At 34.6% G+C, this 14,255-nt stretch overlaps 1 protein-coding gene across 9 annotated transcripts in view; it reads left to right on the forward strand.

Annotated features, from left to right (window-relative positions):
• KCNT2 (potassium sodium-activated channel subfamily T member 2) overlaps positions 1–14,255 on the forward strand; it is a 136,983-nt gene that overhangs the window by 100,506 nt on the left and 22,222 nt on the right. For 2 of the 9 annotated variants that reach the window (XM_065675326.1, XM_065675327.1), the window contains exons 16-23: positions 1,527–1,583; positions 2,629–2,778; positions 3,907–4,136; positions 4,572–4,788; positions 6,677–6,782; positions 7,445–7,617; positions 9,598–9,669; positions 12,137–12,271. In XM_065675326.1, coding sequence (XP_065531398.1) covers positions 1,527–1,583; positions 2,629–2,778; positions 3,907–4,136; positions 4,572–4,788; positions 6,677–6,782; positions 7,445–7,617; positions 9,598–9,669; positions 12,137–12,271 — 1,140 coding nt within the window. The remainder of the gene's footprint in view (positions 1–1,526; positions 1,584–2,628; positions 2,779–3,906; positions 4,137–4,571; positions 4,789–6,676; positions 6,783–7,444; positions 7,618–9,597; positions 9,670–12,136; positions 12,272–14,255) is intronic. The other 7 variants (XM_065675328.1, XM_065675330.1, XM_065675329.1 and 4 more) reach the window with 6 other exon arrangements.

Consider the following 14,255-nt stretch of genomic DNA (forward strand, 5'->3'; position numbering starts at 1 on the left):
CTTGTATTCATATTTTTATGTGCGATGCAATAATTGATTTAAACACATGATAACTAAAATTCATAACTAGATAGAGGTATAAATCTGATCTTCGGAAGTATTATACTTAAAAAAAAAAGTATTTTCAAATCCAGAAATTTACTTTCAAACTTTCTGATTGAGTATACACTAATTTTTAGAGAAAAAAAATCCTTTTAAACTGATATTCTTCATAAGCAGCTCCTGAGATTTGCACTGACTCTAGAGTGTTTGAACTGTGTTGGTAAAAAAAATGGTTCGGCATTTCATTGTTTTCAGGGAGAAATCTGGTTTCAAAATAGATGTCTGTTTTGAGCATCTGCAGGTTGTCACTGTACTGCAGCCATCAAACTGCTTTGGATTTGACTAATTTATTAGTCAGAGTATTTTTTTATTATTTCCAGACAAATTCTAATGTTGAACAATAGGTAAATAACTGCTACTTGTTAAACTAGTTAAATTACCTTTATGCATACAAATATGTCAGATGAACATTTGAGTTTGGCTAAGTATAAGAAAAAAGTGAAAATGATTTAACTAAGCTACAAATAAAGAATTTAACTATACATGCATTTATATCCAAACAAAATACTAAAATATGTCTAAATAATGGTGAAATTTGTTAAGTAGACTTCCAACGTTAACAGTGAACTGCTTTCCTTTATGTATTTACCTGTTTAGCTATCCTTTATTCTGGTTATTACCAGCACATATATTAAATTTTATGTAGGTATTGAGCTTTAAATCCCTGTCAATATTTGACTTCCTTATGTAAAAGAATAGACTTTGTGACATTCATTTTAATAGAATTAAAACATTTATTGACAGTTCATTGGTAAATCATTGTCCCAGCTGTTTGCTGTACTTTTACAAATGAAGTGCCACCTACTCCACAGGGAACCTATTTCCTGTATTTATTAAGAAATAGTGTTGACATTGTTAACAGTGCCAGCTCATTTCTGATATTCATGAAGTTAAGTATGCTGGGAAATCACTGGAAGTTGAAGGCGATACATAGCCGCAGAACACAGGGAAAAATTCCCTATACTCCTAATTAGAATGATAATACAACAAACAGTAAGCAAAAAGAAACACATGTACATAGATTAAAATACACTTATCTTCTGATATTACTGTTTGAAGAAACTGGAGAAAAATGTTCATTTTCTAAGGAACTTTGGCCAGATCAACTTGCTATTAAAACTGGGGAAGTTTGCTGCTGTTTATATGAGCTGACTTTGGTTTTAATGCTATTTTTCAGATTAAACAAACTGGATGTAAATAATCCCATTTTCTTCTCAGCTTTTTGTCTGTAAGACACAAAAATTCTACTTTGAATCTTAATTTTAATCTTATTATTGATGTTAATTATTAATATTTAACATGTATCTTTAAATGTTATCGAATCATCTAATCAAGTAATAGAACTTCCTTAGGGTTTCTATTGTGATAGAAAATATTGGAAGAAAATAGCCCTTCTGACTCGAAACTTAATGTGGTCTTTACAGAACAGCTCCATGGGAAGCTTTTAGACAACTAACTGGAACCAAGCAGACTTTAAACAGGTGAACATTTTATTTTAGAGGGAAAAGTGAAATATAGAAAATTTTTCTCCTGTAGTTACGTTTCTAGCTCTGTTATTCTGCACCTAGAGCACTGTTTGTTAATGCTGTTGCAATAAAAATGGTTCTCTTAGTTCAGTCTTGAAACAGAATGTTCCTACACTGAGGGTGGAGAAGAATGGTAAACTGAAGAAAAACAGGACTGTGATAAGATATTAAAAAAGTATAAATGAGCACAAAGAAGCATGTTCCAGTATCTTGAGACCTTTCCTCCAAGTGGCAAAACACAGCACATGTATGATTTTTATGTACTATCTGCATATATACATACATATATATTTATGCATCCATTATATCCACTAAAACTCATGCAGCCAGAACCTTGTTTGCACATGAAAGTTAAGAATTCACAGTAGCCTCAACTCTGCAGCTCTTGGTGTTAGCTGAGGTTTGGAACATTTACACTAACAGTCCATACAGTAAAGTATGATATGCTTAATATCATACAATAAAGGATGATATGCTTAATATGTTTAAAGTTATAATTTTTTTTCTTTCACTTGAGAAAAGAAGGTATATACTTGCCACAATATACAAGGCACAGTAACTAAAAATGTCCATTGGGTAAATGCTGAAGATTATCAATAAACAAATACAGAAAAAAATATTTCTTGCAGATAAAGTGACTAAAGTCAAATGGGTCTTTCCTACTAAGCTATTTTTAATGATTCTTTAACTGCTCCTGACAAGAACTACACAATCTGCCATGAAACATCTGAAGCGATGGTATGAATTTTAAGGAATGTAGCCATATTTTTTGTGATATTAAAGTGCATAATCTTATATGGCTATTAGAAAATGGCTAATTCCTTAAAATAACCTCTGTACATGCATCATTACTAGGCTTTGATCTTAAATACTTTTCAGATTAGCCTATAGGATCCTTCTAATAAATATTTGTAGTTTCTATTGCCATAAATTACTGTTCTGATTTATAATAATTTTCCATTAAGTTTTAAATTATTCTCTTTGTCTGTACATATTTCAGGGAGAGTCAGCAATCATCAGAACAATGGCAGAAAATGTATGGCAGATGCTCTGGTAATGAAGTGCATCATATTAACCTGGAAGAAAGTACTTTTTTTGCTGAGTATGAGGGGAAAAGCTTCACATATGCTTCTTTCCATGCTCATAAAAAGTATGTTTATTTTCCTATCGACAATTAAAAGTCTCAACAAATAATTATTTGTTTTGCCTGCATCATAGCTCCGTATTCAAAGATGCAGTATTACACATTACTCTGTTTCTAGATCGAAGTGTCTGGCCACTAATATACTTTGTTGATATTTTTCTGGAAGTTATAGCTGGTCAGGTAAAAGCTCATGCTGGTTTGCTATACGCCAGCTCAGTCTGAGAGAAAAGAATATAAAGGATATACAGGATAAGCCTGGCAACCAGGAAAAGGAAAATTCACACCTTAGAAAGGTTATATAAGAACACCAGTCCCTTTCGATGTCCAAAACAATCTAGAAAACAGTGTGTGGCTGTCAGCATATTTGATGTATTTAGGAGTCAGCTGGAAATCTAGCTTCCTTCTGGCATGCTCATCTTATGTGGAATGCTCATTTTACATGTGGTATGTGCTACACTCGGATAATTGTTTAAAGCAAAACCGTATTTTTTCTATTAAGCGATAATATACTTTCTTTAGGTTCCAGATCATGCATCACTTACTCAGTGCTGCTCTGTGAGGTGACATACAAACTGAAAGCAAGTTGTGTATATTTGTATATAGTTAACAAAATGAAGATCAAGCAAAACCTGAACACTGAGTTTACTCTCATACTCAAGTGAAAGATTATTTTCTGCTTTAGTACCTTATTTTCTATCACTAACCAAATACTTTCCTACGAGTGAATTGCAAAAAGGAGTTCCAAAAATTTTTTCCATTACATATGAATAATGGCAGCATTTAACGTGCTGAATACCTTTTAATATTATATAGCAATTCCTCTACTAATATTTTCCCAGAAGGGACTATTCATCTGATAGAAAAAAAATAAAATCAGCTGGCACAGCATTAGAAGAATATTATTTGGATCAATAAAAATTCTGGATTCAAATGCACAGGGATTCATGAGTTCATAAATACTGCTTGATCAGAAGTGGTCTGTTTGGGAGACAGTATTTTTCAATCATTTGTCGTTCAAAAATCTGCAAATGTTGATATTCTGCAAAAGTATACTGGGGGTTTACTTTTGACAGTGGAAATTCTTGTATATATGATCTATGCAAAATGAACCATGCCTTTCCTTTTCTAATTAAGGTTTGGAGTCTGTCTGATTGGTGTTAGAAAGGAAGATAACAAAAACATTTTGCTGAATCCAGGTCCTCGATATATCATGAGTTCTACAGATATATGCTTCTACATAAATATCACCAAAGAAGAGAATTCTGCTTTTAAGAAGCAAGAAAAACATAGAAAAAAACATGAATCAAAATTGTCTTATCATGGAACTTCTAGATTACCTGTACACAGTATAATAGCCAGCATGGGTGAGTAAAACCAAAAACAAACCCACAACATATTCAATTAATAGTGCATTTTAAACCTTTTAACAGTGTGTTCCTAAAATTTTAAGGAATTAAAATAGTGCACAGAAAGAAAAAATATTAAAAACTTGCCCTTGTACTTAAATTAAATTAATGAAAATCAATTAAACTGGAATTATACTGCTTAAGACTTGCATGAAAAAGTAATAATAATCACATGGGTAATTTGTTAGTCATTCACAACTGGTTGCTTGTAATAAGTTTTCATAATCTGTTTTAATCAAAAAAATGCTTTTCTCAATAAATTCATAAAGGTTGTTGATGCATATAAATATGGATTAGTTATATACAGTATGATTTTGAAAAGATAGTTAACAAGAAAATATATACCAATGATAGAAAAAACACATCAAGAAAATGCTTTCTATGCTACTACAGGGACAGTGGCTATTGATTTACAAGACACAGGATGCAGAACATCCAGTGGACCAACGCTAGCTCTTCCTTCTGAGGGAGGTAGAGAGGGCAGACGGCCCAGTATAGCACCTGTTTTGGAGGTTGCAGACTCATCCTCACTTCAGACGTGTGACTTGCTAAGTGACCAGTCAGAAGATGAAACGACCCCATCAGATGAAGAAGTCTCTGCAGGCTTAGAGTATGTATATTGAATATAAATTAAACAATGTAATTTGAAAAGCCAATACTATGTAAATAGCATCAATGGTTTTTTGACATGTAGATCAACCCACACAGCTGTGGCAAGCAAGACCCATAAAGGCCAATTATGGAATTATTCCCTTTTATGAAATGCTACTGTCTGTTACCAGAATGCTGTTATGCCTATTTTGAAATTCAAAAAACCCACGAAACAGATTACCTCCTCCGTTTGGAGATATTCCATATTCAGTTATAAAGATCTAGTTGTGTATTACAATTTTTAATAATTTTTATGACCATTTTTCTTACATTCTGCAGTTATAAAGGCCGGAGTCTACTAGCTTGTAAACAGATAAGTACTTTTGTCCTGAGGTTGCAGTGATCATTCAACAGGCTTGTTGAATCCTCAGGGTAGGTGTCTGAGTTCAAAATGTAGGAATGACAAAAAAAACCACTATGAGGCAAATTATTGCATCTAATTTAAAGTGGTTTTTAACATGTTACCGAAAGTAATGATGCATTACTCAGATAAAAATGGAAGAGTCAATCCTGTAACTGCCATGCAGATAAGCAATTATGTTTTGGGGTATTACTGATAGGGATGTTAAAACTGCAATGCACAATTAAACTAGTGGCTCACCTGGCACAGTTTCCCATCAGTGGCAAGCATGAGATTCCCCAGGGAAAATCCTAAAACTCCAGTGAAACATAATAGAACAAGTAATCTTAAATCTGCCGACTGAAATACTGGGGTTTTTAAACACTTATTAAACACTAAGGCCAATTAGAAATTTCATCTTATCAGGAAGAGGATTTGCCATTTAAAATTCATTCCAACCATGTTGAAGGTATGTTATAAAACAAGAAGGTAATGACTTTACTCAATCTTGAAAAGTGTTTGAAAGAAAAATGGAGAAAGAAAAAGTACCAGAATTATTTCCATTTTCTTGCTTTGCTTTTTTAATTTCCTTCGAAATTTCCGGTACTTTGAATCATTGAATTGTTTGGGTTGGAAGGGACCTTCAAAATCATCTCATTCCATCTTCCCTGCCATGGGCAGGGATACCTTCCACTAGACCAGGTTGCTCAAAGCCCCATGCAGCCTGGCCTTGAATACTCCCAGGGATGGGGGCAGCCACAACTTCTCTAGGCAACCTGTTCCAGTGTCTTACTACTCTTACTGTAAAGAAGCAAGATATCATATATATATTTTGTGTATATATATATATATATCACGTCTATATATGTTTCTGTATCAATATAGTATATATATCTACTCTTACCCTCTTTCAATTTAAAGGAACTACCCCTTGTTTTATTCCTGCATGCCTTTGTAAAATGTCTCTCTCCAGATTTCTTGTAGGCCCCGTTTAGGCACTGGAAGCTGCTCTAAGGTCTCCGTGAGGCCTTCTCTTCTCCAGACTGAGCAAGCCCATCTCTCGCAGCATGTCTTTATGGAGAGGTGCTCCAGCCCTCTGATTGTCTTTGTGGCCCTCCTCTGGACTCACTCCAACACATCCATGTCTTTCTTATGATGGGGACCACAGAGCTGAATGCTCTCAAAACACTAGGACAATACACTATGTGTCAGCACATTTCCAAAAATACCTATAAAAAAAAACCCAAATGAGCAACCTAAGAAAAATTACTTTAGTCCACAAAAGTCATGATAGCTTTCACTCAACATTATTGAATTGATTGAAGCTACAAAACACATTCCTTTGATCCTTATTCAAGATAGTTCATGTACTTGATTCTACAGACTGTAGAGTCTACAGATAACTGCAAAATTTAGGCATACATATAAACATCCCATAAAATAGGTGTATTGTAAATTGTGTTTTGGTGATTTGCTATACTGAAAAATGTTTGTTCTCTTCTCATAGGTATGCCAAAGGCTATCCTCCTTACTCTCCATATATTGGAAGTTCTCCCACATTTTGTCATCTTCTGCATGAAAAAGTACCCTTCTGTTGTCTCAGACTAGATAAGGTAAAAGGAGTTTCTCTCACTGGATAAAATTGCATTCTCGTTTTTATCTTTCATCTGAACAGAGTTAAATTCTGCTTTCTGTTTAGAGATGAGGTTTGTTCAGCATTTACTAAGCTATAATGTCTTATCATCCTTTTCATTGCTAATCATTTGTTTATGTCTAATCAGGTCCATATCAGGTCATCTGATAAAGTTTTCTATCTCTAATGGTAAAACCCTTTAATGTTACAGCTAAATCGCTTTATTGTCTTCAGCCTGGAGAAGAGAAGGAGAAGAGACCTCATAGCTGCCTTCTAGTATCTGAATGAGGCCTACAAGGATGTAGGAGAGGGACTCTTCATCATGAACTGTAGTGATAGGACAAGGGGCAATGGATCTAAACTTAAACAGGGAAGTTCACGTTAGATATACGGAAGAAGTTCTTTACTGTGAGGGTGGTGAGGCATTGGAACAGACTGCCCAAATAAGTAGTAAATGCTCCATCCCTGGCATTGTTCAAGGCCAGTTTGGACAGAGCTTTGGACAACATGGTCTAGTGTAAGGAGTCCCTGCCCATGGCAAGGAGGGTTGGAACTAGATGATATTAAGGTCCTTTCAAACCCAAACCGTTCTATGATTCTGTGATTAATATCCACTGAACTTGTTTCTTATTTTGATTTTAGGGATGCCAGCATAACTACTATGAGGATGCCAAAGCCTATGGATTCAAAAATAAACTGATTATAGTTGCAGCAGAAACTGCTGGAAATGGTTTATATAACTTTATTGTTCCACTCAGAGCTTATTACCGACCAAAGAAGGAGCTAAATCCCATTGTATTACTCTTGGATAACCCGTAAGTAGATTTTAATTTTAATTTTTCGTGGTACAATTTAAACTCATTTTACCAGTACTTCAATAAACAATCAATTTTAACATGACCAACTTAAAATAAAAAACATTAAGGCATATTTATCTTTGAGAAAAATTTGTAACAAAAATAATACACTATGTTTACTCTCATATACAAAATTGGCTTTCTACTGACTGCACATGGCCTTAGTGAATTTATATGCCCTTATTCTATGGCCCATGTTTCAGCTAAGTATTTCTTGAAAATACTCCAAATGATGTGAATACTACTGCTAAACACTGTAAAACAAACATTGTAAAAAGCAAGGTGTTTAGCAGTTTCTCAAATACATGACAGCACTTCAGACAACACTAACCTGCTTAGCAGAAAGCAGTTAGTGGCCTGGACCACTTAGGTATCTTTTTAATGATTTTAGACTGCAAGATAAGCATTTCTTTAGTCCAGTAGGACACCCACTCAGTCTATGATTATATAGTCATGGAAGAAACCTGCAATATTGTCATTACTACTGTATCTGTCTGGAGTTGCCTGGAATTTTTAGCCTTTCTTGTCTTAGTTGTTTAAAATTTCAGACAAATTCTTCCCTGGCAAGGCAAAACTGATTCATCTCTGATCTGACAATGAAGGAGACTTTTGTTGCAACCCTTTGGTACTGCTCATGTACTTCAAAATCACAATTTGGAAGACATGAAAATAGAGGTTAGCCGTATACAGGAAATTAGATCAAGCTATGTCTCAAAGAAAGGACAGCAGATAAATGACTTGCAGGTTCTGGTTCCAAGCTTACACTTCCCTTTGCATATGTATGTTCTAGTTTAAATGATTTATTATACAAACCCTGCTGTGAAGTGTCCCACTTTGGCCTTAAACAGCTCTTTAATGAAGCTTTATACACCTCTTTGCAAAACAGAAGCTTTTTAATGTACATGTTATGGCATAAAGTGACGTACACAAATTGGTAAATGCCTAAACTACGCTAAAGGAATTTTGAGTCACAACTTTCTTTAGATGTGAGTATACAGTGCCCTCTGGTGCTTATTCTGTTTTCCAGCATAGTGCCCGAGTACATCCCTTCAGTGCTGTTGTGGCATTTTATGGCTAAACCCACTTTTTGTTAGCATAAAGTAAAAGCTATGGTTGCTGATTAAGCTAATATCCTTTGCATTTTATCTCTCTACACAGCATTTGCAGCAATTCCTCTGAAATTAATTAATGGGACTACAGAAGCTATCTGAAAAGCCAGCATGCTTTTCATACATGCATGAAGTAGAATTCAGGCCCCCATTCAAGACAATTAGAATTTTGTAATTTACTTAATTGGCCTTAGGAATTCAGCCACCTTCAATTAACGTATCTTTGCCTTGTTGTTATATCCCTAGTTTCTCAATATGTCAGGGCAATTTATTACAGTATGTTTACTCTGGTATCTACACATCACGTGTTTTAAAATTTCTGATGTTTCTTGGTATGTAAGAAGAGATACAGTAAAATTTATGATTCAAAAACCAATGCAATAAAATACAGTATCTTGGTTTTCACAGTTCATTTTAAAAATCAGGTTTCATCTGAGATTGTCTTATTGGCTTGAATGGAGTGGTTGGCACAAAACACAAATGATGACCGGGTTTCTGCTTCACATTTTATTTGAAAATTCTCACTGCTTATTTTAAATACTCCTAAGTCATATATTGGAGTATAACTTGGTAATGTGTCTTTGAAAACAGTCATTCATTCTTATTTTCAGAATTGTGCTGTGCCATAAAATTTCTGATTTAAAAAGTGAATTTGTTAATATAAGCATTCCATTTCCTATTTAAAGTGATATTATAATGCCAAAAAGTTTGGGTTTGTTTGGGGTTTTTTTATTATTTTTTAAAAAGCTACCAGTTTATTGAAATATTTTAGAAAAGATGCTGCTGTTGTGATACTGTCTTTCATTTTGTAATCCCATCTGCTGCTTAGGCCAGATATGCATTTTCTGGATGCAATCTGTTGGTTTCCAATGGTTTACTACATGGTGGGCTCTATCGACAAGTAGGTGAAATAACTGTTAGAAAACTTAACGTTGTAGTACTCAGTGGTTTGCTGTGTGTATCGTCATTGCATGTTTAAACGTCTGTTGTATTTGAAGACGATCTTTTTGCATGCATGGCTTGTGTCTGTGTGCTATAATTTGGGATTTCAAATTTCTGACTTGCAAATCATTAGTGAAAAGCGTGACAGGGAATGCAGGTTAATATTGTCATGGTTTAAACCCAGCTGGTAGCTAAGTACCAAACGGCTGTTCGCTCACCTCTCTCCTTTTCCCAAAGGTGGGATGGGGAGGAGAGTCAAAAGAATGTAAAACTTTCAAGTTGAGATAAGAGCAGCTTAAAACTAAAATACAATATGCTACTACTAATAATGATAAAGGAAAAAACAAGGGGAGAGAATATAAAACCAAAAGGGGATAGAAAAAAAAAAACAGTAAACACAAGTGGTGCACAATACAGTTGCTCACCACCCAATACCCAGCCTGACCTGAGCAGTGATGTGGCCCTTCCAGGCAACTCTCCCCAGTTTATATACTGGGCATGACATGCTGTGGTATGGAATACCCCTTTGCCTAGTCTGGGTCAGGTGTCCTATCTCTTTTTCCTCTTGGCTTCTTGTGCCCTTCCTCACTGGCAGAGCATGAGAGACTGAAAAGTCCTTGATCAGGATAAGCACTACTGAGCAACAACTAAAACATCGGTGTGTTGTCAGCATTGTTCTCAGACTAAAGCCAAAACACCAGCTACCAGAAGAAAAAAAAAAAATAACTCTTACAGCTGAAACCAGGACAATGTTTTTAAAAACATAAGCTTAAGACTTTTTGAGGTGCATTAATAAGTTTCTGCAAATTGCCAGGTTCTAGTGTCATTCTATACTTAGATGTAATTTGTCTAGGTTTACTGACTAGGGTTTCATAAAGATAGCTACAGAATGTAGACAGTCTTCACCATGTCTAATAGTCACCTTCTGCTACTTAAAATATCACCTACCCTTACATTTCTGTCTTCACCTTTGCTAATATATACTTGCATATCTAGTTTTAGCAACATAGATTTAATGTAAAAATCAGGAAGAAACAAGAGAAGAGCAGGGACTCATGAGAATTTGAGTAAACTCCTGTATTGCCAAGTCCATTTAAAGAAGAAAATGGTTTGCTTCACTACATACCTAATATTAAGTCAGGGCTACAAGCCCATAATAATCAATCCCCAGGTGGAAAAAAACCCCTCACCTTATTTCCTACCCTAAATTAAAAGAATCCAATTTTTCTGGATTCTGAAGAGTCAATGTTTCTCCAGCTCATATTGAACAGATTTCAGAGTTGTATAGGAGTCTATTTGCTATTAAGAAACCTATACTTAAAAGTACTTTAAAACTAGAATAACAATACTTCTAAAGCGTCTCTTTCTAAATTTTCCACAAATTAGCTAAATGTACCTGCTAAAATAAGAAAAGCTTTTGAGCTTGTGAAACATTGAAATGCAAATAATCTGGGTATTTGAGAATATACTGTTATTTTCAGGGATCAACGGATACTACAGATTGCCAAATGTGAAGGAACTGTAATGGCAGAACAGCTTTTCACCATGGATGTAAACAGCACACTGCAAAAACTTAGTTTTCCAATTCCCACTTGGAAACCATGACATTTCACCCTTTCTCATTTTCACTTGCTTAAAAATGGCTAGGCTCCTAGCAGTCGTCTTCATCACAGAAAAGTCCTTTCTAATCTTTTCTAACATGGCTTTGTTTCTATGGAAAATATTGTTATAACAACTGACACATGCTTCATTTATGAAACAAAGCTACAAGGCACGATGAGAACCCTAACTCAGTTGTTTGTGTTTCCTGTTGTCAGGCTTTATGGGAAACACCATCCAACAGCATGCAAGGCTTTACTGATGTACATCTGCTCTAAAAGCATCATGAGAACACTCCAGCTCTTAGATTAACCTTAAAGAGGAATATGTGAGATGTCCTGATGGAACATCTATTAGCATTTTGAAAATGAAGTGTTAATAGAATATGAAGTATTAATGGAAAATGAAGTAATTGTGGGAAAGAGCAAGCCATAGCATTTATTTGGGTCTGTTTATTGCCAAAAGCAACTGCAATGAAGCAAGCTGTTGCAGCATGCAGGGACATACTGTTTTCCCAAGTAATCATTAAAAGCTTATTTTAAGAAGTTGAAATAAATGTATCATTTTGGCAAAAGGAGAGGGACTATAACAACCTACTGAAGTGCATTATGTATGACTTAAAGGAGAATAATCATTCATATCCTATTCTATGAGTTGAGATTATATTCTCAACATAGATTATATTGGAAATTATGATACATGGTACATGGAGATGAAGGGAACCAGCAATTCACGCCTGTGATCTGTAAATTACAGCCATCCCTAGTCTTTTAAGTGTTCCATATTTAAGTTGCTTGTTTCTTTCTCCCTCTTTCTCTCCACAAAAGCCTAGATGACTTACTAAGATGTGGGGTCACATTTGCAGCTAATATGGTGGTGGTGGACAAAGAAAGTACAATGAGTGCTGAGGAAGACTACATGGCAGATGCCAAGACTATTGTAAATGTTCAAACACTCTTTAGGTAAGATATTTTTGTAATTTATCTATACATCCTCATTAATTGTGAAATATCTAGTGCCTTTTGTATTCCTATTAGAAATTACTTTTTTTCCTCTTTTCTTCTATTTAATTTTTCCATATATGAATTAGTGTCTTACACAGGCAAATTTTTTCCTGACCTGCTTAGCAATATACTCAGAATCCTAAGGTATTCTCCTTAAATTCTATGCATCCCAGAACTCAATGATCATTTAAAAAGTCAACTGTCAGGTTTGCAGGAAGCAAAAGAAAGCTACTCTTGAAGACTTAGGACACAAGATAGTTGAGAAAAGAAATTTTTCCTCAGTGCAACAGTCTTTCACAGTAATGCTAAAGCCAGTATGAAAAGCAGATCCTTCTAATAAAAGGTAAGCAATTCACCACTGTGAAGTTAATAGTAACTGGTCACATTTTAAATGTTTTGTTTTGAACAAAGCTTAGGTTTTAGGCACATGTATGCAATATTATGTAAGACAACTATGTACTAAGGGTCATGAACGAATAACTGATTCGAGTGAAAAAATTGCCAGTCTTGTGAAGAGGCTGAGAAGGCAGTGCTGTGAAGAACTACTAAACACACTGAGATTTCCTGTTCATCTGAGAACCTCTCCTGATTAAAGCCCTTGTGTTAAATATCTTTATTTCACAAGTACTAAAAGATATGTGTCCCTTTAAACTATGAAAAAAAGTTCTTATTTGCTTAAAAAAGCCCAAACAAATAGAGAAAAAAAAAAAAACCTGCACAAAACACATCATATAGTCAAGTATGAAATGCCTCTTTGACTTTGGGCTTAGGCCTAGCACTTCCTTTGGTTCACTCTAGTAAGACCTGGACAAAATTAAGTACTTCCCTAGAGGATTCAGTATCATTCAACATTGCTTCTCTTTTCTGTGTCAAGCCTTTCACATAAGGCTGGAGAGAAGTGCATAGTCAAAGTCTCTTGAATCCATATTTCAGAAAATGAGCTCATTAAAAGAAAAGTATTTCAATGAAGACTTTTTTAATGCAATCGTGTGAGAATGTAGTTAAGTGCTGTTAGCACTTCTGCATATGCTCAGAAGAAGCAAAAACTATGTTGCACAAGTTCTGTCTTTTTCTAACTCTCAGGTTTTGAATTTCTACCCGATACTAGCATGGGTGTATTTCGTAATCACACCTAAATTTAATTTAGAAGCTATAATTGAATTTAATGTGTGCATCACTCAAGTCTACTCTTAGCCATATTGCGCTAGGATATCTCACTGAGGTCTTGACATGTATCACTTAAATTTTTCACAAATACATTTTACCCCCAAATATAAAAAATAACAAAAAACTGAGTTGAATGAAAAAAAAACAAACCCTTAGAAACTGCCAGTTGGTTTTTCCCATTATTGTGTTTTACTTTGTAAAATACTAAAAGATAGTAACAAAAGTACACTACATCCTATAGATAACCAACTAGAATTTATTAATAATTAAGTTGTCATGCACAATGCTTACAACTAGATGGCAGGGTTACCTCATGTCCAAACTATATATCTGGTTCAGTATATTTTTAGTACTGCATGGTACTTTTTACAGGTATCAGAAGAAATCAGAATAAATACCTTAGTTTAACACACAGCACTACTTTTCTCCCTAACTTTTCTCATTAGGACATGTATAATAATTTCACTGCATTTTTATATGGTGTAAAATTGTAGGAATAAGTAAGCTTTGGGAAGAGGCCTAAGGTAATAGCACTTACCTGCTCTACAAAATAAACTACATTCATTGCACCAAGGTAAATAATTTTGCAGCTCAACTTTAAAAATTTTTAAAGGTTTTTTCATTACTTAATAATACATAATAATGTCAGAGACTAATGAAGAGGAGGCTGGACATTACACAAACTGCGATGTTAAAGGATTTTAAACCACTGCTAACACATAGAATCATAGAACAGTTAAGGTTGGCAAGGACCTTAGGATCATCTAGTTCCAAC

The sequence above is a fragment of the Lathamus discolor genome, chromosome 3, assembly GCF_037157495.1.
Source record: "Lathamus discolor isolate bLatDis1 chromosome 3, bLatDis1.hap1, whole genome shotgun sequence".
NCBI lineage: Eukaryota > Metazoa > Chordata > Aves > Psittaciformes > Psittacidae > Lathamus > Lathamus discolor.